Below are 27368 nucleotides of genomic sequence, written 5' to 3' on the forward strand. Positions count from 1 at the left end.
GATTAATATCACAGCATTCAGCATGTGATACAAGAGAACCAATAAAACAATGAGCTTTCCAATTGTTGCTTTTCACCTTAATCTATAATCAGCTCTACTTTGGGAATTACAAGGGACTAGCTACATAAAGTACATGTTGGATTCTCTAAAATGGTAGGATCCTCTAATCACCATCTCCATGTAAGTTTGGTCAACTCAGCAGAGCCCGGATTTACCAAAAGAAATAGAAGAGCCCTTCGATTGAGAAGGCTGACTGATCTCACCAAAAACAATCCCCCTCAAGGGTTATGCGCATTGATTTCAGCTCATGAAGAATAATAAGAGTACAAGGAACGGCCTGTGGACTTGGGCAAGCGAGATGAAGATAGCAAATCCACAGCTTTCCAGGTTGCAGAATGATCGCCCGTTGGAGAACACCCTATCTTGCCATACTGCTTTCTCTCACGTGGGGTTTTAGAGATCAAACAAAACAACTCAATTCTTCTGGGCCAAAAAAAGGTGCAAGCACAGAAGAATCACATGCTCCACCAAGATGATATACTGCCTAGTTTCAGCTCTTGTAGCACTAGCATCCATCTTAGCGTCTTAAGTGCTTGTTAGCATTGGAAGGCACTCGCATGCTCCTCTTCCCAAACTCAGTACTATCATGCCTGCCATCATCAGAATTCACAGTAAATTAGGAATTCAACATAGTCATGATCACACTTCAAGCAAGAATTTCGACATGTAGCATACTGAGGTTCCAGAGCATAGTGCTACAATACAACATGATCTGACTTTATAACATCCAATGGACCACTTTTACTGTGAGCTAACAATAGTATCGATGTAAGTTTACTACTTTGTATTTGTTAAACAGTACTCACCAAGATTCTTCCCTTGGGCGAACAATCTCTCCCCGTTTGCCAATTGCATCTCTCCCGACCTTATATGAAATCCAATTATCATCTGCCTCTTTTCCAGCTTCTTCACTTGTCTGAGACTCGACTTCATGTTCATGTTCAAGAACCCTCCCTGACTCTAAAAGATGGTGCTTCTTCCTCTTTGATCTCTGCCCACGAATTGCATGACCATTCCCATGATTCGGAGATGGACTCTCCCCATGGTCCAGACTTGTGCCATTCTCATTGCTCAACTTCTTCAGTTTCAGTTTCAAAGAAACTTTTGAGGTCTCTTTTATGCCTGTTGCTTCTGATCTTCCACCCAGATATGGTTTCCACCTTTTTCTCATAAAATCCTCATCATACATAGATGTTGCATCGTGTTCTCTTTCCCTTTTTCTGTGGGACACTAGTGATGCACCTTGTTTGCCAGAAGAAGTGTCATTTGAATCACGTTCTTCATTTGCATGGAAATCCTCATGCCTTGCCAATTCAGATGTTTCTTTCATATGATATGAATTCTTGTAATAGAGAGGAGGTTTCTGCACACTAGATCCTTTATCACGATACTTCACATTAGCTGTGCGTTGACCTCTGACAGCATGTTCATGACCTCCCAAAGCATGCTTTGGAGAATGTCCTGAATCAAAACAATTTTGTCAAGTTTGAACATTGCTGGTAAAACCACATAGTACTGTTACGTAACACTAAGAATGACTACTACTCTTTCCAGACAGCCACGTGCTAAACAATTGAGACACATCATTTACATGCCAGCCATAAGTGCTAGCTATTGAGGCAAGCACAATAACTGTGTAAAAATCAGTACTTTAGAACTTCTTTCGAGCTTCATGCAAACAATATGGCTAGTAAATTTTAATCCTGTAGAACAGATGAGAACAGGAAATAGCTTGGAGAGAGAGAGAGAGAGAGAGAGAGAGGTGTGCATTGGACAAGCAAAAAAGGGGAGGAGAAGGGGAGGAGGACAAAGAAATGGAAGTACAGAGACAGGAAGGCTGGACAGATGGAACCGAAGAAGACAACAGAGGAGGGGAGGCAGGGCTACAAGTTGAGAGAGAGCTCGCCACAAGCATATGCTGCTGGGAAGAAAAGAAAGGGGAGGAGGCCAGGTGTGGGGAGAAAGGAGGCTACAAGAAGGGAAAAAGGGAAGAAAGTTGTGAGAGGGCACACAAAGTAGCAGAGAGATTGGGGAGCAACAATGAGCTTCTGCAAAATATATTGACATCAAAGAAGGGAAAAAGGGAAGAAAGTTGAGAGGGCACACAAAGTAGCAGAGAGATCGGGGAGCAACAATGAGCTTCTGCAAAATATATTGACATCAAAGAAGAGGCATTACCACACAACACACCCTAACTACATCACAGAATATATTTAGAGCAAAAGCATTATGACAGAAAGTTTGGCAACACAAATTATGCTAAATCAAAACACTTTATATGCAAATTAAACATAAAAACATGTATGATATCCAAACGCGTCGCATCAATGCCCTCATATTGTTCTAATCTCAAAATTAACTTTTGTGGGCTCAAGAGAATTACAAGACATCAAAAGATATCCCTCTCATTCATAGAATAAATATCATACCATCCATGTTTTGCCTTGCATCAGCTTGTCCAGGATAGTAGCTTTGCAAACCATTTCTATCACCGTGCACAGAAAACTCACGGTCACCTCCCCCGTCTGATCCTGTTGCTCACATACACAAGCTTCTTATGATTAAAAACATGGATAAGTAAGAAGACACCAACACCTAGTCCTATACTACTAAAGGATCATCCTATTGACTGCCACAACCAAATTCTACTTATCAGGCATAGAATAACAAATCTTCAAAGGAAACACAGCTAAGTTCTAACCTTCCTCATCTGATGAGAACTTGTTTCTATTCAAAAACCCTGAAGCATTCTTCGAAACTGTAGCTGGAGCTGCATGAATTTTCATTTTGACCTTGTTTTGAGTTCCTTTTTGTTTTGCAGGAACATGCAGCAAGAGTTTCGTCCCAGCCTTATCATTTGCATTGTCTATGAACTTGAGTGTCTTCACTGGATTCTCAGGTGCACCATTCTCACTAAATCTACTAGCACTATTTTCTGCAGATGCAACTGGAAAATCTTTGTCAGACACTTTAAATCCAACTGAAGTTTGATCAGGCAAGGGTACATCCTTTCTTGAACTGCCAGCTGCTATAGATTCTCGTACTTGAATCATGTATTTAGTCAGCTTGACAACTGATTCATCCTTTTTCTTCTTCTTTTTCAAGATCTTATTGGCAGCAGATGCCCCCCCTTCTTCCCCTATCCTCTCCTCTGATAAATTCTGCTTCCCAAGATCAGACATGGGTAGAGTAATTTTAAATTTGTTGATGCTTGCACTGGTTCCAACTTTCTCTGTTTTTTCATTTCTTTGTTTACTCGAATCCAATTTTTTCACTGATTTTCCTTCTCGATCTTTCCCCTTTACAGGTGGTGGCTTGCCTGCCTTCTTTGAGAAGCGATCTTCTACCCGATGATCATCATCATCATCATCAGAAGGACATAACTTCATGTTATCCTCTCTTGAAGGAAGCCCCGCAACAGCCTGGTTGTGTAAAATTAGATCCCTCTCTGCTTCATCTCTTCTCCTCCATATTTCCTCAGTTGCCTCTTCCATGTCCTTCACCTGCATTAGAGAAAACTTGGAATAATGATAATGCTACCATAAATAATGATAATAAGAAATAAGCCATATAGCTAGAGAAACACCAGTAACACGGTACAAGCTGCTACTTACCCTTTTACACTCTCCACGGCAAACGGCACAAACATATCGCAAATCATTGTCCAGCTGAAACTCTTGATATTTTTCATCACTGCAACATTACTTCTTTCAGTATAGCAAGATGCATTTAGCACTGTCGTTGATTACTAAGCAGAGAAGTCTCTACAAAATGTAACTATCATTTAAGCATCAAGCTCCTGCTGTACAGAAGAGTTCTAGATTATACCTGCATTAAAGAGAGGAAGGGGACTCCTACACTATACATACCTTATACCATCACATTGACAATGAATCCAGTGTTCACAATTATCACAGCAAACCATCGGAGTAGCCTCAGAGTCCCTATAGACCTGTTGAACAGAGAAAGAGAGAGATTGAAAAAAAAAAGTTACAAATTTCACGACATTGTTCAACAATAGTCATCTACAACTCTAAAAATAGCCATGACTCTTTGATAACTGTAAAAATCCCTTCAATTTTATTTTTTTTGGTGTTGTAAAGAGGGGGGGGGGGGGGGGGGGGGGGGGGTTCTATTGGGAACACAAGACAATGAGCAAGAGTAGGCAATAGTCCCAAACTGAAAAGATGCAAGTATTGGAATGAAAGAATGAAAGTACAATAGGTCTAAAGTAAGTTAGACCTGCTAGAGTCAAACTAACTAGAGATAGTGACACAACTTAGTTGTGTATGCACCACATGCTTAAACAATGGGCAAGACCCAAAGTTAACAAATTCTAGCACCCCAATGCAGTGCCAATGTGATGATGTACAAGGAGTGAATCAATCGCCAAAAGGTAGTTTAGCTCAAGGATTTTGAAAATTTCTCAAACTTTTCACATGACGGGGGGATGGTTTTGGGAACACAAGACAATGAGCAAGAGTAGGCAATAGTCCTAGACTGAAAAGATGCCAAGTATTGGAATGAAAGAATGAAAGTACAATAGGTCTAGACTCTAAAGTAAGTTAGACCTGCTAGAGTCAAACTAACTAGAGATAGTGACACAACTTAGTTGTGTCTACACCACATGCTTAAACATTGGGCACAACCCAGAGTTGACAAATTCTAACACCCCAATGCAGTGCCAATGTGATGATGTACAAAGAGTGAATCAATCACCAAAAGGTATTTTAGCTCAAGGACTTGAAAATTTCTCAAACTTTTCACATGACAATGCCTTGTGAAAATATTTGCAAGATTCTCATGTGTGAGAGATCATGCTAATCTCCCCTACATCTGATCTCTCTCTGACATAGTGATAATTTACCTCAATGTGTTTCGTACAAGCTTGAAACATCAAATTCCATGCTACTAGAATAGCACTTTGAATGTCACAAAAAGTAGAAAAGGGTCTCTCCAAATGAACATGAAGATCAGCCAAGAAACGACGTAACCAAATACATTTAAGTGTCACCGTGATGTACTCCACTTCACAAGATTTGGTAGCTACAATAGGTTCCTTTTTGCTTAGCCAAGAAATGAATAAATGGTCTACAAAGAAACAATGTAAACTAGTAGACTACCTTGTTCCTTGCAAATAACAACTTAACAACTTGCCAATGTTGCGTCCTTGCACTGTGCATGTATCTACTCTTGTGCACAAATAGATGAGCAACAACCTGGCTATTTATAGCAACATCTGATAGATCACTGCCACCATGCATTGAAAGTTTCAGCCCTATTTTCATAGGTGTACCTTAGGTTTGCAATCTTGCATGTAAAGCATAACTAGCAACTTTTGAACATATTGTGCCTAAGACATAGGAATACCATGCCGATTTTGTGAATCAAATCTCCAAAAAGTAGTGAAGCAACCCTATGTCTAGCATATCAAAGTTAGTCATGTTTGTATTCAAGATTTGTCTTTTAGCCACACTACCACTGAAAGACATCTCTCAAGCTTTCATGAACATGTGTACAAGGTAATCCCACATTCTCAAATCTGGCAAATGTCATTGAACCAAGTTTGTGTGAGCAAAAATTTTAAAATCCGCTCCCTTCTCTTTGACAAATGAAATACTCTCGTTGGCTCTCACTTCCAACAACTATCTATTTTTCTCTTTAACAACTTTACTAAATGATATTACTTATTCACAAATAGTCAATGAGCTTCATTCTTTCCATTGCTTTGCATGGTCAATGCTAAGTTCTTCTTTGTTTTCCTGTTATAATTTCATGCTGGTAAATAAGATGCAAGTCTCTTGACCTTCTTTCCCCCCCCCCCCCCCCGGTCAAAAGATGACATACCAACGAGACAATAGGGTTTGCAGGGAGGAACACAGAGTGAACTTAGCAAACATGAAGAGAATAAGAGAAGAGAGAAGAAACTCTGATGAATGGAATGATGAAGTTCTAAATCATGGAGTGAATGTGATACAAGGGAACAAGGGTGCCGTAGCACAAGGAAGATGATGAAGACAGCCACGAACCACGAACTGCAATGTCCTCTTGAAGGGGTGTGAGGGTAGTGGAGAGGCTGGAGAGAAGAGGTGACGGACTGAATGAATCAGCCATAAGAAATGAATGAGAGAGTGGCCTATAAATAGGCATAGTCAGTCTAGGATGGCGCCCCTTTTTGGGGCTGCAAACCCTAAACGCAAAACGCAAAACGCAAAAACGCAAACTGCGGGTGAAGGGTGAACAAGGGTACCGTAGCACAAGGAAGATGATGAAGACAGCCACGGACCATGAACCGCAATGTCCTGCTGAAGGGGTGTAAAGGTAGTGGAGAGGCTGGAGAAAAGAGATGATGGATGAATGAATCAGCCGTAAGGAATGAGTGAGAGAGTGGCCTATAAATAGGCATAGTCAATCTAGGATGGCGCCCCTTTTTGGGGCTGCAAACCCTAAACGCAAAACGCAAAATGCAAAAACACAAAAACGCAAACTGCGAATGAAGGATGAAGGGTTTCTCAACACCCCCTCTCAGGCCCAAAAAGGGAAACAAGAGAAGAGTGAGGTGGAGATACAATGCTACATGCTGAAGAATGCTCATGCAGCAGGTGCCACTTGGACAGTGTCCCTTGTAGGAAAATTGTTCACTTGCCCAACTGCCCTAGTACAAAGATGATGAAAACATGCAATGCATAGGAGGAATTTCGGACTTTGGGTGGTGTCGAGAACCATAAGGATATGCCCGTACTCAATCTCGGGAGATGGCTCCATGCTAACCAAGTGACGAAGGCAAGAAGAGGAGAGAAGGAAGAAGATGTAGAGGATCCCTAAGATCCAAGATTTCCACCGAAAAGGGAACCTGCAGTAAAGAACTGTAGACAGAGTGAACTGGAGAACCTGAAACTCAACCTCGGGAGAGAAGCCACTAGCTCTGTGCATCCATGCTGGAAGGAATATGAAAGCCTTGTCACCAAGTCGCAGCTGAACCTCCGAGGTTCCAATCTAGGTGGTACCTGAAGATCCTGGGTATCAGTAGAAGAGATGACTGGTCAAAGACAGCCACCCCAAGAAAGTAAAGGATAGGTGAAGAACTGCATGTGGAGTAGGTTTCCCCTCTGAGGTGGGAGGTGGAGGGACCCCCGTTGAAGTCGAAGAAGAAGTAGATGCTCCCTTTGAAGGCAAAGAAGTAACATTTCTCTCTGAATCCCCCTATGAAGTAGATAGGGAATCCAAAAACTCATGGATCACGGACTCCGAAATGTTTGATGACGAAGGAAGTGCTGTCGATCGCGCCGAAAAAGGTATTTGGGGTGCCGAAGAGCTCCCAAAGGTAGCCTCTCGAACCTGAGTAGTCGAGGGTGGAAAAGGATGGGGCTCAGAATGAGCAAGAGGTTGGCAACAGTCGTTGTCTCTTAGTGGAGCGGACTGGGTAGCCAAAGAAGAGGAAGGAGTCGAGCAACCACTGTCTCTCGAAGGAGCAGATTGACGAGGAGACGGTATCAAACAATCATTGTCTCTCGATGGAGCGGACTGCAAATCCGTAGGTCGTACAAGCCACTATACCACAAAATAAGTGGGAGAAGACTGCCACTAGCATTGCCACGATCTCCAAGAGGTCATAGCGCCAATCGATCCTCCATGTGCTCGAAAGGACTTAGTGCACATCGGATGTGTCTTATTGCCTTGAGCATAGTACTTTGATAGCCGATGAAGAACAAACTGTGTGGCCCAAAAAGGAGAGGTGACACAAGGAGTGCCTGGTGGAAGATGCATATACTCCGGGGGGGTGGGGAGCAAAGGTCGAAGTTGGCAAGCATAGTAGGAGCACCCAGTAGTCTAGTCATCCGTTGGTAAAGAAGCCATGGATACCAGTGTGCCTTGCTGAAGAAGTAAGAGGTCAACCACCATGAACCACGAACCGCAATGTTCGCCTCAAGGAGTGTAAGGGCAGTGTGAAGCACAAACCGCAATGTCCGCTTCAAGGGGTGGAAGAGTAGTGGAAGAAATGGAAGTGAGCTGCCAGTGGGAGGAGGATGTGACCAACAATAAGAGACTGAAATCTGCAAAAACGAGATTGTTTTCTCAATGGAGAGTGATCAGCAATAATCGTTCTGTTGTAAACAGCTGCAAACTGTAGGTGGGAGGCTGGAAACAAGTGCCAGACTGTAGATGACAACAAGGGACAGCTGAGACTGTGATATCCTCCACGAAAGGGGTGTGGGCAGCAAGCTGAAAACACCTCAAACCTGCAAAAACGAGATTTTGATGCAGCGGAAGAAGAAGAGAAGTGGATGCCGAACCCGCCACCAGTCTTTGCCTTCACTGGAGTGGAGGATCTTTGCCGTTGTTTGAGCATATCCAACTCTGATACCATGTCAAAAGATGACGTACCAGCGAGACAATAGGGTTTGCGGGGAGGAACACGGAGTGAACTCGGCAAACATGAAGAGGAGAAGAGAAGAGAGAAGAAACTCTCATGAATGGAATGATGAAGTTCTAAATTATGGAGTGAATGTGATACAAGGGAACAAGGGTGCCGTAGCACAAAGATGATGAAGACAGCCACGAACCACGAACCACGAACCGCAATGTCCTCCTGAAGGGGTGTGAGGGTAGTGGAGAGACTGGAGAGAAGAGGTGACGGACTGAATGAATCAGCTATAAGGAATGAATGAGAGAGTGGCCTATAAATAGGCATAGTTAGTCTAGGATGGTGCCCCTTTTTGGGACTGCAAACCCTAAACCCTCAACGCAAAACACAAAAACGCAAAAACGCAAACTGCGGGTGAAGAATGAAGGGTTTTTCAACACTCCCCTCCCCCCCCCTCTCTCTCTCTCTCTCTCTCTCATGTTTAACAGAGCCATGTGTAAAGGCCTACCAGAAAGCTGAAGCGCGAACACTATTGTACCTATCCTCAAGTCACGGGACCCTACTCTACCCAATAACTATCGGACTATCAAGGTTGGCCATACATTTGCTAAGTTATATGCTTCCATCCTTGAGCATGAGTTAAGCAAGTGGACAGAGATATGGAGTCTTAGAGCACAGGGACAGGCTCGCTTTAGGAGAGGCTTCTCCACATTGGATCACATCCTCACACTCAGAACAATCGTTGAGGAGGGAACGGCCCATGGCCGACGAATCTACTACTGCTTTGTGGACTTCCACAAAGCCTTTGACACAGTATCGAGAGACAGGCTCATACATAGATTGCATGCCATAGGAGTACCGAAAGAGCTCAGTTGGGGTATTTTGGCACTATATGAGAGAGTTATGGGCAGAGTCCAGACACCTGAGGGCCTTTCGACACCTATTTACTCCACCATTGGGGTGAAGTAAGGATGCCCCCTCTCTCCGACATTATTTGGCCTGTGCATTGATGGGATTGCTGATTATATTTCACAGGAAGGAGATAGAGGAGCTCCACTAGCTGGCACTTGGATACCTCTCCTATTGTATACAGATGACATTGTATTGATAGCTGACTCTCCAGAGAGTCTACAGAGACACTTGGATGCATTACACTCCTATACTTTGGACAATGGGCTTTCAGTGAACCTTGATAAAACCAAGGTGATGGTATTTAATACTACACCACAATAGGTCAGGAGATCAGCACCTAAATTTACATATGGATCTGAGGAGCTCGATTATGTGGATTCTTGTACATACCTCGGAGTCTTATTCACAGGGCCCACCTTTTCTATGCGAGAGGCAGTAGACACTAGACTAACTTGCGGATACAAAGCACTAGGTGGTTTGGAGAGCATATGTTCACAAGTGTAATTCCAAGAACCCCGCACCAAACTATGGCTCTTCGATACACCGCTCACATCCACACTACTTTATGGCGTACAGATATGGGAGTCCAACCTTGACCACCATAGCAGATCAGGGCGCACTTATGACGGATGAAGGTCGATGGAGAAACCCCTAGTATCCATGATATCCATGATGATCAGATGCAAGGCCTTAGTGCCACATGAGATCATCAAAGCCAAGCAAGCAGCTACATCAATTGTAGTAGAGGCCCTTATCCGATCGATCGCATACATACATAGCCTATGGGACTTATCCAGACACATACACACAGTTGGCCCTTGAGTCCTCCAGGCAACTTGCCAGTGAGGGTGATACTTCATGTTGGTATGCACAGATGTCGGCCTGGTTTGAGCTGCATGGCTTTAGCATGAACAAGTTACCCCCCTTCCAGTACTTCCTTGATACACCATCTCTTGATCTGAGCAGGTTAGAGATTCGCAAGATCATCAAGATGGATCTTACCCAGTTGGATATCAGGCGGACATGATTGATGCTAGGGCAGGAGCTAGGGACAAAGATGGCTTTCTACCTCGAGCATTTCCTTCATACTACAGATGATGGATTTATTGTTCGCCCAAGATACATGGACATCCACCTTTCCCATGGGATCAGATGTACTATTGGCCAGTTGCGCATCTCCTCACATCAACTAGAGATTGAGACTGGCAGATATAGATCCATCCCACCAGAGAAGCCCATATGCCAGATATGCCGATTAGAGCCAGAGACAAAGGGGCATTATATCTGCCGCTGCCCAACATATTATGAGGTCCATGGTCGTTTCCACTGTCTCTTTAGAGACAGATTTGGACCACTATCCAGAGTCATGGATTTTACCAATCAGCGATGCCTTGGCCTCTTTCTTCTTGAGATATGACGACTTCATGACATACGCCTCAAGAGTACAACTGCTCCAGGACACCGAGGCCCTTCACAAAGGCAGCTCACAGACTTCTTTGCAAAGGAGACTCAAAAGACTTCAATACAGTTACAGCCACAGTCCACATGAGAGCCTCTCTTACCGCCACAATCCACACACAGACAAGGAGTGCTGATTGATCGAGCCGTTCAGCTTAGCCGATCCAGACGTCCTAGGCCTCGACACAAACATCGACGACACCTTCATAGGCGGATACAAGGGATTATTGCTCGAGCTAGAGCTAGGCCCTCCATACCCACATGAGATTGTACCATTTGGAGCTCATTGTTACTAGATAGAGCTCTATGTTTTACACATAGCCATAGTTAGTTTCCTTTCTTATTTTGCTTTGTGCTACATATTTTGCCTAGACAGTTGTACCATCATACACATGATTGTAACTCATGGTCTCATAGGTCATTTTGGCCTTTTGTAGACATTAATATATCATTTCATTTCTCTCACACCCCCCCCCAAAAGGCTTAGTGTTCACACCCATAGCACTTTGTATACAGCAAAGCAACCACAGCTAAAGACACGCTTTGTAAATAAGAAAGCTTAAAATCATGAGAATCCAAGGCCCTTACCTTTAGACAAATTGGGCAATACTTCCCCTTGATGAAGAGCCTACCACAAGCATCACAATTTGTGTACCCCATGAACCACCTGCATAAAGAACATAATAGTTTAGAATCTCGATGAATGTTTGTTGCTTGCTAAGAAGCAATACAAAGTCTGTCTACTTCAGATTATGATAGCCTTGTTATTACTAAATTACAAAACTTACAAATTCTTAACATCTAGTTTTCCTTTATATGATACTGCAATAAATCAGCTGAACATCCCATGCATCTGACACACCTCTCTCTCTTTTTTTTCGTGAAGACACGCCTCTCTCTCTCTCTCTCTCTCTCTCTCTCTCTCTCTCTCTCTCTCACAAAACTCTTTTCAGGCCATACATTGATGATGTATCACAGACTGGGAAGATGAAGAGCTGGCCTTCAGGGAGTATTGATGGAAGCATCTAATGGAATCAGAAACAGGAAGGATGAAACAAGAAATGGAATTCCACATCATCAAGGGGAGACAGAGACTTAAATGTTACAAAGCTTAATTTATATGTTATAAAGTTTATATGAATAAGACTTACTTTTTGAGAGAGAGAGAGAGAGAGAGAGAGAGAGAGAGAGAGATTTGATTCTCTGCAGACAATTCATCATGGCAGTCCTTTGTTTTTGGCTAATCATAACCATTGCGCTTGAAATGGCAACTTGAAGCATTTTTATGTGAAGGACATGTTTGGAACTTAAAATCATGACCATTGCGGTTGAAATGGCAACTTGAAGCATTTTAATGTGAAGGACATGTTTGGAACTTAAAATCGGCTGAATGTGGTCTGATTTTTTTAATAGAAAGAAAAACTAAAATAATGTTTAAAAACGGCGTATGTTCCAGACTACTTTTTTCATGTCCCAAAACAGCTCCTGAAATGCTTCAGCCCAAACCCAAAACATCACATGGTGCCATCTCAGCGGTGCTCAAGTGTTTTGGTCCAAGGAATGTGTTTCAATCATTTTCGTCACATTGTCAACATTTCAACCCTTTAGAAGTGCCATTTCAGGCCATTTCCTATAACTATGTTTTTACTTGCTTTGGCTGCCCATAATCATTGGCCAATCCATCAAATGGATAAAGTTGTCCATGTGAACCATCCAGCAGGCTTCTCCATTACAACCCTAGAGGCAAAAGTAAAGCTCTTTACAGGTAAACTTCAAAGCAAGCTCTGTGTGCATGGTTCTATAGAACAGATAACTTCCTTTAGGAGTATGGTTTCCATTCTTCTGTGAATACACAATATGGAAACAAGAAAACAAAACACAAAAGAAGATGAGGGCTAGAGAAACAGATGATGACTGTGACATATAGAAGGGGACAAAAAACTGATCACAACGAAGCAAGAGGATGCCAGCCCCTAAGCTATGAAGGAGACTAATCAGTTAACCCGCAGCCAACTGCTGAGTATGCCAAACCTGGCCAACTGGGCTGAAAAGTGGCCGCCCATGCCTGCTGCAATACAAAAGGTCCTGCTGCGTATGAATCTCTGCCTGACCATAATCTGATCCTGGAAATGTCTGCCCGTGCAGAAAATGTCCTGCCCAAGGGTTGAATGTCCACAGACTACAAAAAACAAGTGTCACCAGCTGTAGATGAAAGCCAAGAATGCTACAGGGCATGCTGGACAGGACAGAGGGAGTCATGGACAAGACAAAGAAGCCTATATCTCCATCCAATGTGCTTATAATGAAGGCTACAGTCACATTTACGATTGCATCCATAAAGGCACCACCTTTGAGATGACTGACCTTGGGCTTTTTTCATATTTTTTTGGTATAGAGGTTGTGTGGCATGCTAAGGGTATTTTTGTTTCCAACAAAAGTACGCCCTTCAGTTAGTAGGCCAATGTTTCCCACTAGACTACATCCTCCCTTCAACTAGTTCAATTCCTGCCAAGTGGTTGGGAAATTGCTACTGATCCTTCACACCTGCTAGGGGTAATTTTGTTTCCAACAAAAGTACACCCTTTAGTTAGTAGACCAATTTTTCCCGCTAGACTACATCCTCCCTTCAAGCAGTACAATTCCTGTGAAGTGTTTGGGAAATTGCTACTGATCCTTCACACCTGCCTCGATCACTCAATTTTTTTCTCCATATTGAGCCAATACTTTAATACACCTAGGCATCTCATTGGATTACTTGTACGCATGTGCAGTTTCCATGCGAGGCTCCTACAATGTTTTATTATGATAGCCGAAGTGCCATTCCACTAGTTGACAACCCAATCTTCTGCAAAAAAATCTAACGCATAGGAGTGCATCACCACTTCAAAGCTGGTGGAGCAGGGCACCATTTGCCTTGTGTCCATGGCATAATCAAAGAATTATCTCAACGTATTGGCCAAGCCTATATCAACCAACAAATTCTCCACAACCTCCAACATTGGATTGGTTTTTAACCACCTCTCCTTTGGATATGTCACATTAGCATGATGGAGGAGAGTGGACCTCAATAGCTTTCCCTTCCACCTGCAGGGAGAGAAGGCTGCTCATTCTCTTTGTGACTTCAAGAATTTGATCCTTATATTTATGTCATCATGTATTAGCATCACTTTCCGTTGCATCAAGATGATCATATTTGTGAAAGGACTCTTGGGCAAGTGAAACAAATCCCCTTGGAGGGCACTCCTCGAGTTGCATCTCTACATTTTGCATTTCCATGTTGCATGAAACTTTCCATTTCCCCTTGCACCAACCATGCATTGAATTGTGCTTATGTGAAATAGGTTGTTTGGAAGGAATGAAAACCTACGAATGTATGTTGGCATGTGCATATCGTAGTAGTATGGGCACAGTGTTTGAGTGCATTGCATTTCTAAGTAGGTGGCACATTGAAAGCTGGCCGACCTGCATCTATGTCCCCCAAATGCTGGCCAACCTAATTTTCATTTTCTTTTATTTCGGCCTATGTAAAGGCTACCTCTCCTCCATCTCATTATCATCTGATACATGCACGCTGCATCCTACATACTAGGAGCCTTCTACTAGTTGCCCATGGCCTATGCCTTTGGATACAATCTTATAGTAGGTATATGAATATATTCATTACTTCTGATTTTATGTGTTATTTTTCCTTTGTTCAGTTCCATGTGTTTACAGCAGCTTTATCTTCTTGCTTTTGTTGATTTACATTCCTTTGTCATGGTATTAGAGCCCAAGTGTCTCGGTTCTGAAGCTTCCTTAGTATTTGACTGCTATTTCAAGTTTGATACCTCTTCACAACTGCAGCAAACTTTGTGTTCTGCTGCTTTTGAAATCTGGTTGGCCTGGGCACCTCACACAACAACTAGCCAGCAGTTTGCAGCTTGTTTACCTTGCATTTTGGGTGTTGTGCACTGCATTCTCACTGCAACAGCCTACATTTCCATCAGCCCAGCCATCATTTGCACTCAGCTGCTAATGTTTTCATCATTTTGCAGTCATTTCCCTTTTCTTTTGCATGCATTAGCATCTTCTTGCCTGCATCTCTCTCTTTTTGCATTTACAGCCTGATATACATATCTAAGGGAACATATGCCTGTTGTGCCTTTGTTCACTACACTCACTTCACATAATATTCATCTGTCTTATCTTTAAACTCAATTGGTATTTCTTACTTAAATAGTAGAATTCTTGGCGTTGGGCTTATTAGCCATAAGTGCCCCGGGTATTTTCTCTACACCTCCTACTTATCTCCTCTTCATATAATCCATCGCTAAATCCTCCATATTGTAACATTGATGATATGCTTGAAGGCCCTAACTATCTAACTTAAGAGTGCAGTGATTAAAGCATGGTTTGTGCAAAAGCATCTCTTGTGCATTGTTGCCCAAAAACCTTGTCCTCTTCCATTTGATTGGAACAAAGCCAATCGTGAGGAAGAAATCATAGACTAGGACAACAACAATGCGAAAGCATACTCTACACTTCTTTGGTGCATCTTGAACAAAGTCCTTCTAGCAACAACTAGTCACCCCATATAGGACATCTCCCAAGGTATGGGAGAAGCTCTAGCTTATGTACAAGGCTCCATTGACCATAAGAGTTGTTAAACTCTGCAGCCAATTGCAAGGTACCATGTTTAAGGCATATGATACGATTCAAATATTCATTCTCCGGTGACAAAGATCCAAATCAACTTTGCAGCTACAATCCACTCTTCACAAAGCCCATGTGATAGGCATTGTTCTCTATAGACCATCTCCAGAGTTCAATGGTTTTGCAAGCATTACAAGCTCAAACGTTGAAATCTCCCATCAATTACTGTCAGAGTAAAGCAATGCGGAAGTGAATGACCTTGACAAAGAGTGAACAAAGAGAGGAGAGAGAGAGAGTGTGTGTGTGTGTGTGTGAAACGCAAGAAATCTGCAGTGAAGAATGTTGTATAAGGATGCAAAATTATACATGGGTGCAGAGAGAATATATGCATATGTCTCCACCTTGAGGACTCGATCTCCCTCAGCCCCAAGTGCTGTCACCGTCACCAGCAGGCTGAAATCTGCCAAATACAAGTGAATAACAATGTGCTGGAGAGCTGCTATGTATAGCAGAAAAGAAATGCCAAATAATGACCAGGTCGGCTGCAGACTGGTGCAGAACTGTCCAAGTGTACTGGCCGACTACACCTGTCAGACTGCAGACTGCCACGTGGCATCTGCCTTGGCAGTGATGACGTGGCTGCTGATGTGGCACCTGTGTGTCTGCTGCTCTAACCTGCTCTGCACACTGTAACACTCCTGGCTGTCCAAGGAATGACAATCTCTAAAACCCCCTCTCAAATCCTGGACAGAACATAAGGCTGAGGGATCTGACATGTCTCCGAAGAAGAACCTAGGAAAGCACCTTCGTGAACAAATCTGCAAGATTGTCTTCTATCTTGCACTACTCCACATCTTTAGTCACATCAAGAAGCTTCTCCCTAATGAAGTGGTACTGGAGCTGTATATGCTTCGTCCAAGTATGGAAAACAAGATTCCATGCCGAGGCAATGCAGCTCTCATTGTCACACCGCAAGAGAGTAGGACGAGTCTAGGGGCAGCCGAGCTCCTCCAACCACCGCCGAAGCCACACAGTCTCACATGTGGTAGAAGACGCATCCCGATACTTTGCCTCAATCAAAAGTAGGGCTACCGTGGGCTGCTTCTTGCTACTCCAAGAGATAGCACCAGCAACCAAGGTAAAACAATAACCTGTAGTAGATCACCATTGATCTACATCGCCAGCCCAATCTGAATCACTCTAACTTGGAAGAACAAGATCAAAAGCACCTGTACCTGCTGGATAATGAATCCCTAAGTTGGAAGTCCCCCTCAGACACCATAGTATCCTCTGAGCAGCCTGCCAATGCACCTGCTGAGGTGCGCTCATGAACCCAACCAAGAGACCTACAACAGAACATAGATCAACCTGTGAGTTGAGAAGCCAAATCAATGAGCCAATCAGCTAACAGTACCGAGTAGCATCCACCAAAGGAGAATCTACGTGTCAAGTGGCCTTCTAGTTCAAATCCATAGGAGTAGTAGTGGACCGACAATCCTCCATCTCAAAAGTCACCAAGAGCTCCTATATCTCTGCTAAGAGATGAAAATCCCCCTCTGAGACTGATAAATCTCATGAAAAGAAATGGAGAAGTCCTAAATCCATCATCTCAAACTTCTAGTGTAGGGCTGCCTTCGTCTCTTCGACCTTCTGGATATGAGCACTTGCAATAATCAAGTCATTAACATACAAAACAAACACACGACCTCCCTCGAAAGTGTGCACATAAAGCTGCGGATCGGCCCTAGAACGCCGATATCCCAACTTGGCTTGGAGAAACGAGTCAATCTTCTCGTTCAAAGCATGTGGAGCTTGCTTCAAGCCATACAAGGCCTTCTTTAACCTGTAAACCTGCCCATCTAAGAAGCCAAAAGCAAGAGGTTGCTCGACATAGATCTCATCCTTTAAATCACCATTCAAGAAGACTTCACATCCAACTGAAAAACAAGCCATCTCCTATGACCAGCCAAGCTGAAAAACAGGCCATCTCCTATGACCAGCCAAGGCAAGAATAACACGAATAGTCGCCATGCGAGCTGTAGGGGCAAAGGTATCACGGAAGTCAACACCTGGGCGTTGTCCAAAACCTTTAGCAACAAGGCGAGCCTTGTGCTTGTCCAAAGAGCCATCACTATGGTACTTGGTCTTGAAGACCCATTTGACACCAATCACCTTCTTATGAGAGGGACAAGGCACAAGAAACCAAGTGTCATTCCACTCAATAGCCTCCAACTCCTTTACTGATGTAGGCTCTCTATTCTGCATAACATGAGACATCAAACAATAGTTAGAGCAAACAAGCTCCGTAGTACGTGCCTATTGCCTCTGTGACCTCCGCGGTCCATCCTACGATTCCTATTCCTCAAGGACCCCTCGATCCCTAAATCTCAAAGGGTGTCATGGGCCCAATGAGGAGGATGCAAGATCTCTCCTCATCGCTTTCCATTTACTAAAGACTCATACATCCTCTGACGAGATCTCCACTGGGGCGGCCGATGGAAGAGAAGACTGGGAATTTGAAGAAGAATCTCCATCAAGAGGCTCTGGCTCCAAAGGAATTGTCTTAGGAACCCAACTCTCCCCTGGATCTCCAAGCACGATGTGCTCCTCAACCCCCTCTGTGGTCGGAACTTCCACGAACCACACATCTTGGCTCATGGAGACATCCCACTTCACGGGATCATACAAGCGATAACCTTGGGACGACTGAGAGCTGTAGCCAACAAAGACCTGCCGTCAGGAAGCTGCCTCAAATTTGTCACACTGCGTCTTCGAGATGTGCACATAGGCATGACACCCAAAGACCTGAAATAAGAGACCTCAAGCTTAGTCCCAAAGTAAGCCGCAAAAGGTGTCATCCTGTCAACAGCCGAAGTGGGAGACCAATTTAGGATGTGGACTACCGTAGCCACTACCTCGGCCCACAAAAATTGAGGTGTCTGTCAATGCTGCATCATGGTGTGTGCCATCGCAATCACACTTCGGTTCTTCGGCTCCAAAATGCCATTCTCTTGAGGAATGTCGGTATTAGCAAACTCCTAGTGCATGCCTTTATCTACACAAAAACGAGCAAACTCATTAGAAACAAATTCACCACCCTTATCTAATCGCAAGGTCTTCAATCTCCAGCCTGATCAGTTCTCCTCGAAGAAAAGCCAATCCTTGAAGTGGGAGAAAGCCTCCACTTCAGGTTCAAGAAATAGACCCATGTTATCCTGTTGTAGTCATCTACGATCAACATGAAGTACAAGCTCCCCTTCAAGGACTCATGTCTCATCGGGCCACAAAGAACCGTAGATACAAGCTCCATAGGTGAAGCAGACTGCCTCGAAGCTTTGTTGGGAATCCCATCCCTATGTTGCTTCCCACGAATGCAAGAGACACATGGTTGCTAGCTCACCACTATGTCCGGCAAACCTCAAACAAGCAATCCTTGCGACGCCTTCCAAAGATACTCATAGTTCAAGTAGCCAAACCGAGCATGCCATAACTCAGATTGTGTCTGAGAGGTAAGAAGAAGAGAGGTAAAAGCAAAAGAAGACGTCAATTTGTAGATGCCATTCTCCTCATACCCTGAAGAGAGAACCTTCCTCGATCCACGATCAAGAACTCGAATAGCATCACTGTCAAACTCCACCAAGAGACCAAGAGAACAAATCTTATGTACCGAAAGCAAATGATACCCTAAACTTAGCACATGCAAAACCTCGGAAGTGTGGATACCACCACGTCCATCTGGAATCAACTGCATCTCACCCCATGCAGCAATAGACACAGAAGAGTTGTCTCCTATGAGAATCTGCCCATTCGATGGTCTCGCAGCATCAGAAGTCTTCAATGTAGAGTCCTCAATGACTGCCAAGTGTAGAAAAGCAACAAATGAGGGTGCAACCACCGCTCCAAAACCCTTCGTGTCCTTCTTCTTAGTGTCATTCTTGTCCTTGTCGGGGCAATCCTTCTTCCAATGGCCGGTCTTACCACAAATATGGCATGTTGATTCTTTCTCTTTGTTCTTCTTGGATTTGTTGTCCTCCTTCTTTTGGTCCTTCCCCTTCTTCTGAGAGGCTTGACCAATCAATGCCTCCAATTTGGAAGCATTCTCTCCCTTCAATTGTTTCTCTTGGTCCAAGACCATAGGAACTAACTCTTCCCAACGAAGAGTCGACTCCCGCCCTGAAGCAATAAGAGCGGAATAAAAAGTATCAAATCGTGGCGGTAACTGGGACATTAAAGTGATCATCATGTCTTTGGAGGAAATGGGCTTCTCCGCATTTTGAACCTACATTTGAAGCTGTTGAAGCTTGTTGATGTGTTCCTAAAGCGAAGAAGACTTGTTCCGAATAGGATCCGCATCTGCACCTCCAAAGAAACCCTCCTCATAAGAGTCACCCAATTGTACATCTGGTCAAGCTTCAACCGTATCTCCCAAGCCACCATCAAGTGCTCTATATGGGCTATCACGGCTGTTGTACAAGACAGAAAAAGAAAATAATGAATCTTGGCATTCAATTTGTCCTAATGAGATTGGGCCTTGGTCAACTCCGCACGAGCACTTAAAGAGAGTTTGGACTCATCTCTCACCGAAGGCCAGTTGATCTCCATCACAAGCTCCGCCAAATCATAAGACTCCAATATGGCCAACATCATCACACGCCAGATGCGGTAATTGTCGCCGTTGGGCTTTTGATCTGATGGAAAAGCTAATAAGATAGGCACCTTCTAGTCCATGATCGCCTGGAACTCCACGTCAATCTCTGTAGACATCTTCACTTGCAATGTCTGCACAAATGCAAAAGAAACCCCCTCTAACTGTGAAAACGTAGCCTGCTAGGGCTCTTGTCTCCGCATCCCGAACCTTTTTCAACCGCCCCTAGAGGTGATGAAAAGGTAAAATCTGCACTTGAAAGCCAAAAACACAGCCTTCTTCCTTCTCTAACAGCAGAAAAACAGCAATAGCTTCAGCAAATCTTCTCTTTTCTCGCACGCCCACACTCGCCTCAACCTTGTTCTTATGCTAAGCCCACCTACTCGCACTTGAATGCTCAAAACGCAGCCTTGTGTCGCGCTGCAAACTCCTCTTCAAATAGATCCACCCTAGGTCAGTCCTTCAACGCTCTAGTACCATGTTAGAGTGAAGCAATGCGGAAGCGAATGACCTTGACAAGGAGTGAACAGAGAGAAGAGAAAGAGAGAGAGAGAGAGAGAGAGAGAGACGGTGAAATGCAAAAAATCTATAGTGAAGAATGTTATATAAGGATGCAAAATTATACACATGTGCAAAGCAAATATCTGTGTATGTCCTTGCCTTGAGGACCTCGATCTCTGTCAACCCCAAGTGTTGTCGCCGTCACCAACAGGCTGAAATCTATCAAATACAAGTGAATAACAATGTGCTAGAGAGCTACTATATATAGCAAAAAAGAAATGCCAAATAATGACCAGGTCAGCTGCATTAAATGCAACCGACTGGTGCAAAATTGTTCGACTGTACTGGCCGATTGCACATGTTCGACTGCACACTGCCACATGGCATCTGCCTTGGCAACGATCACGTGGCTGCTTACGTGGCACATGCATGTCTAATGCTCTGACCTACTCTACACACTGTAACACTCTTGGCTGTCCAGGGAATGACAATCTCTAACATTACCAACACACAACATTGATGCTACTTAAGCACGAGTCCACCTCAAGATTACCAAAGGTTGCCATCTTGGTCTAGCAACCCTTGTTCAAATGCCTTGAGTACTTCAGAGAGGAAGAATGCAAGGCACAGAAGAGTCAATATGCTACTTCAATAGTAAGATGGGACACCTTCGCAAGGACTACAAAAAGCTAGTGGAGTTGCAAAAACACAAGCAAGAGAAGAAGGAAAGGACTCCTCTGACTCTTTTATCATTCTCAAATTACGATACCAATTTTTGGCCATGTAGTGAAGAATGCAACAACTTTAAAATTGTTCTTCTAGCCCTTGTGGTGCCATCATCCTTCACAACTCTCCAATGCTAGAGAGGAAGTGCAAGCAAGTATTGGTGGCGGGATATGTGAGCTTCATCAATATGCAAGTGTGGGATCCTAAACATGCTATCTACAAGCACCAATGAAGTTTTGTAAATTGAAAGCCTCGATTTGGTTTGCCTTTCCAATTCATGATGGAAGATGAGCTAGTGAGTAGTCTTTGCTCCTAGCTTATTCAACACAAGGGGACACTTCAACAGTTTGGCCAAAGGCAAGGAATCCATGGTTATAATGTGCTTTCTCATGGAGCTAGTTCATGGTAAGTATTGAGATTCCGTAGTTTCTATCCTCTCTGGTCAAGCATTAATAGGATTGACATTAACAACAATGTCTTTCTGAGACACCTTGCTAATATCTTGATCACCCATTACTTCCATGGTCCTATCTACTTGTTGTTGGATGTCCTATGGTGGGTCTTTTGTCATTGTATATTCCATTGTATTTACCCCCCATGATCAAAAAGAGGGTTTTAGTAATGTACATATAATGGCTACACAGACATATTGTTTGAATACATTACATTTGTAAATATGTAACACATTTATGTTTGGCCAACTTGTATTTCATAGTAAGGCTAGGGATGGGAACGGGGATGAGGCCCAAGTCACGGACGGGGGAGGCTGAACGTAGGGGACATGGACAAGTAGGGTACAAAGACTGAGGGGTGGAGCAGGGGAGGGGACAACGTACATAAATAACATTTTAAATTCCATAGTTAGCAAATATGTGCATGTGATGTGGTGGGTGGATGACATTGGATGTATGGGTAAATGTGTCAAAGACCATATGCATGCATGATGGGTCTTTTGTCATTGTATATTCCATTGTATTTATTACCCATGATCAAAAAGAGGATTTTAGCGATGTACAACGTATCATGGCTACATGGACATATTGTTTAAATGCATTACATTTGTAAATATGTAACACATTTATGTTTGGCCAACTTGTATTCCATAGTAACACAAGATTGGGGATGGAAACAAGGATGGGGCCCAAGTCAAGGACGGGGGAGGCCGAACGTAGGGGACATGGACAAGGAGTAGGGGACAAGGACTGAGGGGTGGGGCAAGGGAGGGGACAGCATACATAAATAACATTTTAAATTCCATAGTTAGCAAATATATGCATGTGATGTGGTGGCTGGATGTGTTAGACAGTCATTTCTTGGACAGTTAGCAGTATGGCAGTCCACGTCAGTAGTACGGCAGGGCACTGGTACAATCGGTCAGATTAGCTAGTACAGTCGGCCAGATTTGCTGCGGTCGACTGCATTTAGTACAGCTAACCTGCTACAATTATTTCCTATTTTTCGACTATTTATAGCCGGTTTCATGGCTCACTCCAGTATTCATTATTCAGATTCTGATCTTGAGATCTATTGGCTAAGACAGACTATGCTCGGGCTGACGAAGATCGAGGTCATCAAGTCAAAGACATACGCAAATATTTCCTCAGTCTCCTTGTGTATTTTTGCACTCTTATACAGCATATTACACCACAGATTTTCTGCGTTTACACTGTCTTCTTTTCTCTCTCCTCTCTATGTTCACTCTCTCTCAGTCTTTGTCCTACGCTTCCGCATTGCTGCACTTTGACAGGATGACAATGGAAGCTCGAGCTGACAAAGATCAAGGTCATCAAGTCAGAGACATACGCAGATATTTCCTCTGCCCCCTTGTGTATTTTTGCACTCTTATACAACATATTACACCGCAGATTTTCTGCATTTACATTGTCTCCTTTTCTCTCTCTCTCTTCTCTCTGTGTTCGCTCTCTCTCAGTCTTTGTCCTACGCTTCCGCATCACTGCACTTTGACAGGATGACAATGGATGTGTGGGTGAATGTGTCAAAGACCATATGCATGCACATGTACACATCCATGTATTTTCCATTGTAGAAAAATATGTAATATAGGTTGGTTTGCTACAAAAGTATGCTGATTTTGTACGTGTATACATGTGACAAAATAGGGAGGAAACAAAAATAACAAGCATGTTAAACTCCTTGGAAAAAGACTCAAAGATCCCAAAATGTCAAAACCCAGAAAAACAAAAAAAATCCCTGGTCAAAATTGTCCCCTATCAACCATCCCTAACAAGGGGGCAAGGTAGGGGACAGCCAAGATGGAGAGACAAGATAGCGGGAGTCCTCAATCCCATTTTAGCATCACCGTCAACCAATCTGTCCTAAACAACATTTTCGCATTTCAGGGGCCTAAGACGACCTTTCCCTATGACTATGTTGTATTTATCTCCTCCATCTCTTTATCATTTGATACATGCGCACTACATCCTGCTAGAGAGAGGGAGACTACTTGTGAAGATATGCTTGAGTTTGTATTAAGAAAACACAGCATGTACAACCAATAATGAAACACAAAGACTCAAACATAGACAAGCAAAACTCAAACCCTAATGCAAAACGCAATAACTCAAAACTCAAACACAAAGACAAACATAGAGAGAAGAAACTCTGATGAAATGAATGCTTTAAATGAATGTGAGAGTATACAAAATGCCCAAGGGCCTCTAGAGCAATGCAGTGTCGGAGAGTAACCATCGGTTAGAGATGTTAGAGTGCTGAATGAGAAGGGCAGCAAGCCGGTCACCAAAACACAGCAATCGGAGGCTAAAATCTGGAAAACGCAATAGTGACTCACTAGAGGAAGGTTGAAAACTAATTGCCCGAGAAAGAAAACTGTTAGTCGACAATAAGAGAGATGTTTGCTACTGTAGACAGCCTGCTGAACAGCAAAAGCGCAAGTATTGTAATAGTTTCCTAGTAGGAGAGATGGCAGCAATCTATCGACTGGCACCAGATGCTGAAAACGTAGGCTTATCAATTGCTATGATGACGCAACAAATGGAGACTTCCAAACAGCATGACGATAGCTAAAAACATGCCACCTAGGGCTAGATAGTGATGGGCTGCAGTTGGTGATGATTGGATAACATATGGTAAGTGGCTAATGGCTGAAATCTACACGATAGGGTGAGAAATCCACACAGAAGGATAAGGCTGAATGGTGGGCAACCCATCTATTTATAGATGTTGAAGGATGCCCCAAAAAATTAAGGTTTGGAGGGACAATGAAACTCACTCAAACCATGCACCAAATTTGCATCATGTTTTGGGACTGTTTAAAAATGCTAATCAGGTGTAAAGCATGTTTTAGCTCAACGGCACTCTCCTAGTTGCCCACAACTCATGCCATTGTACATACTCTTGTGCTTTGGTGTATGTATTTCATTTCTTGAGTTCATTATTTTTTAGTTCATATGTCCTTGTTTCTTCATTCAATTATTTGTATTTACAATAGCTTTATCTTCCGTTGCTCCGGATTCATCTGACAAACTAGACCCGCTCTGAATGAAAACCCTTGCATTGTGCAAGCATATACTCCTTGTATGATCGTCAAAGTGCAGTTGGCTTGGATATCCATGCACAATTACATTGAGTCATCCCCCAAGGCAGCTCTACTTCTTCATTACCTCATCATTACATCTAGAACTTACTGGCAAGCTACTCACCCCAAGATGCCCACAAGAAGGCCAAAACAATATCTATTCAACTCATATGTGGTGATGGTGAATGCCCTAGGAGACCCCTAGCTAAAGTTTGAGGTGACAGTAAGGTTTCATGAGCAAGAACTTGGTCCACAAGCATGGAGCAAAAACTCAATTTCTAGCCCCAAACTACTTTATTTAAAAAATTATGAACAATCTCAACAACTTGATCTATGAAATGCTCCAATTTAGAATATGAAGAGAATTTTTTAGTGGTCAAAAGTTTGCTAAAACATCCACTTCGAGACATTTACCTTGAGCTCACGCCACTTCCTGGGACATGTGATCCACATCCATGGCAAAGAGTATGCTTCGGACATAAGAAAGCTCCCTTGGAAACTTGCTGTAAATTTCACATCAGCAGACCCAGTTACAATTATATCAGCTATGCTGACAGAGTGCTTGCAGTCATCAGAAAAAGAAAGCACCTTTTAAAGGTCTTTATTTGGTTGTGTATGTGAAAGTAAACAAACCTTGGCTGGAGGTTGCTGGCAATATGAGTGGTAAGCTTCATCACACCTCTTACAAAACATAAGCTTGTTTGGCTCACCAGTGCGTCTGCAAACCTGTGAATCCCAAACTAACAAGCTTAAACTACTGCAGCAAACAACTCTTGGTAAAGCTGATCCACACTCAAGCACAAACCACGACCAGGCACTGTAGGTAAAATGGTCAGGCTTACCTCACATATTCGACAGGAGCCGCATACCCAAGAAGACCAATTGAACAGATCTGTCAAGCAAAGATCACAATGAGATACCACAGGCACAAAACAATTTAAGACTACAACTGGATCTTATCAACAATTACCCCTGTTACTAGCCCATCGTTTGAGACAATTCCTATGGTATCGCCTGCTACAATTTGAGCATGGTATCATCCTCTCCACCTTCTTACTGCCTGCAACTTCACCAAACAGACAGAGTTCACACATAACTTGTGGAACTCCAGTGGTTCCATCTGGCGCCCTAACTGTGCCTGACTCAGCCAGCTGCAATTCAAAAGCAACCAATCAGAGATTCCATTTTACCTCCATCAATTAGAATGCTGCACATTGTACCATAACAAGCATAGTATTAGAAGGTCCAATCACACTTCACAATTGCTCCTCGTAAGCTACGATATACATGCTTTTAGAAGGTCCACTCACACTTCACGAGTGCCTTTCCTATGCTGTGTTACAAAGCGAGCCTGAAGAAACCTGTACATCGTCAACATTAACTGTTCCTTCCAAACTGGCATTCATAACTCCACAGGCATGGTTTAAAACGTTTTCTCAAGTGTTACTTCAAGTAATCCTTGGTAATGGTGTATTGATGCAAATGTGACACAGAACAAGTTGAGATCTACAATACGATTAAGCCAGCCTCCCTGATCAGTGTTCAACAGTCGTGCCTATGAAGGTCATGCAGAAACAAGAAGCTTTTGTGAGCAAGAGTACCTGGCGTACAGCAGCTTGCTCTGCCAATGCTGCAGCTTCAGCAGCTGCAATTGCAGCCATGGTGACCTTCTTGCGCATAAAGGCTTTCTTGGACAGAGACAGAGAGGTTTCCTCGCCACTCTCCCAACCGCTTTGACCGCCAGCACCCTTGATCTTCTTGGCTTTGAGGTCCTTCGTCAAACGAGGAACCAGAATTTCGACAGTTTCCTCCCCTCCAGCAGCCATAAAAGCAGGTTTCGCGAGCAAACTCTCCAAATCGAAAATGTCTTGAAAGAAAGCATCTTGGCCTTGCGGAGACTGCAGGGGCAAGGGCGTCCCGAGCGTGCAGTAGCAGATTTTCCGACTGCAGGAAAGCCAAGAAAACAGAGCATGGAGTCAGAGACAGGAATCACACCTGGGCCGATGAAAGGGGGAAAAAAAAAAACGTTCGAACGGGGAATGAAGCAGGTGCGGTGAGTGTGGAAATAGGTGCGCGCAGGGGGAGGGAGCAGGAAACCCTAGGGTAAAGGGGAGCAGGAGATGGCGCAAAAGATGTCTGCGCTGCGGCGGCGAGGGATGGCGAGAGGGCGGCGAGAGGGCGGTGGAGCGGGGGCGAGAGGGGGAGGGGGCAAGCGCGGGCAAAGCCGCGACCTCAAGAGGAGGCAAACACAGACAGACAGAGAGAGAGGATGGGAGTGTATGCGTGCGTGCGTGCTTGTGTGCGATTGTGTGTGTGTGAGAGAGAGAGAGAGAGAGAAGAGAGGGAGATAGAGACCAGGTTATAGGACAAGCAACGTGAAATGCCATTTCGTTGTGACAGAAGCCCAACGAACGAATTTTGCCCGCTCCGCCGCCCCTGCCTCCCTCCCGCTCTCTCCAAACGCACACTTCCAAATTCCGACACAGATCACAACCCCACGTCCATGAAACAAA

General features: G+C 43.6%; 1 protein-coding gene and 1 pseudogene across 1 annotated transcript; one reads left to right on the forward strand and one right to left on the reverse strand.

The window, feature by feature from the left end:
* Nucleotides 1-274: 274 nt before the first annotated feature.
* On the reverse strand, nucleotides 275-27368 carry LOC148010356 (uncharacterized). Its single transcript, XM_087671173.1, has 13 exons — nucleotides 27211-27368; nucleotides 26457-26799; nucleotides 25826-26006; nucleotides 25698-25747; nucleotides 25489-25581; nucleotides 25270-25358; nucleotides 11384-11462; nucleotides 3930-4012; nucleotides 3675-3753; nucleotides 2762-3563; nucleotides 2490-2591; nucleotides 867-1521; nucleotides 275-650 (listed from the first exon to the last, which is right to left on the reverse strand). The coding sequence occupies exons 1-13, from the start codon at nucleotides 27240-27242 to the stop codon at nucleotides 578-580; spliced, it is 2661 nt and encodes an 886-aa protein (XP_087527299.1). The 5' UTR covers nucleotides 27243-27368; the 3' UTR covers nucleotides 275-577.
* LOC148010357 (uncharacterized) lies at nucleotides 10395-11096 on the forward strand (annotated as a pseudogene).

This window comes from Lygodium microphyllum, chromosome 29 (genome assembly GCF_053477565.2).
Source record: "Lygodium microphyllum isolate KBCC chromosome 29, Lygodium_microphyllum_v1.1.10, whole genome shotgun sequence".
Taxonomy (NCBI): Eukaryota; Viridiplantae; Streptophyta; class Polypodiopsida; order Schizaeales; family Lygodiaceae; genus Lygodium; species Lygodium microphyllum.

Bases quoted from the DNA above. Each gene is read 5' to 3' on its own strand.
- LOC148010356 (XM_087671173.1), bottom strand. From the start codon at position 27,242: ATGGCATTTCACGTTGCTTGTCCTATAACCTG. The intron at 26,800-27,210 runs GTCTCTATCTCC...GCTTTCCTGCAG, and splicing joins GTTGCTTGTCCTATAACCTG to TCGGAAAATCTGCTACTGCA. The intron at 2,592-2,761 runs GTTAGAACTTAG...TGTGAGCAACAG, and splicing joins GTTCTCATCAGATGAGGAAG to GATCAGACGGGGGAGGTGAC.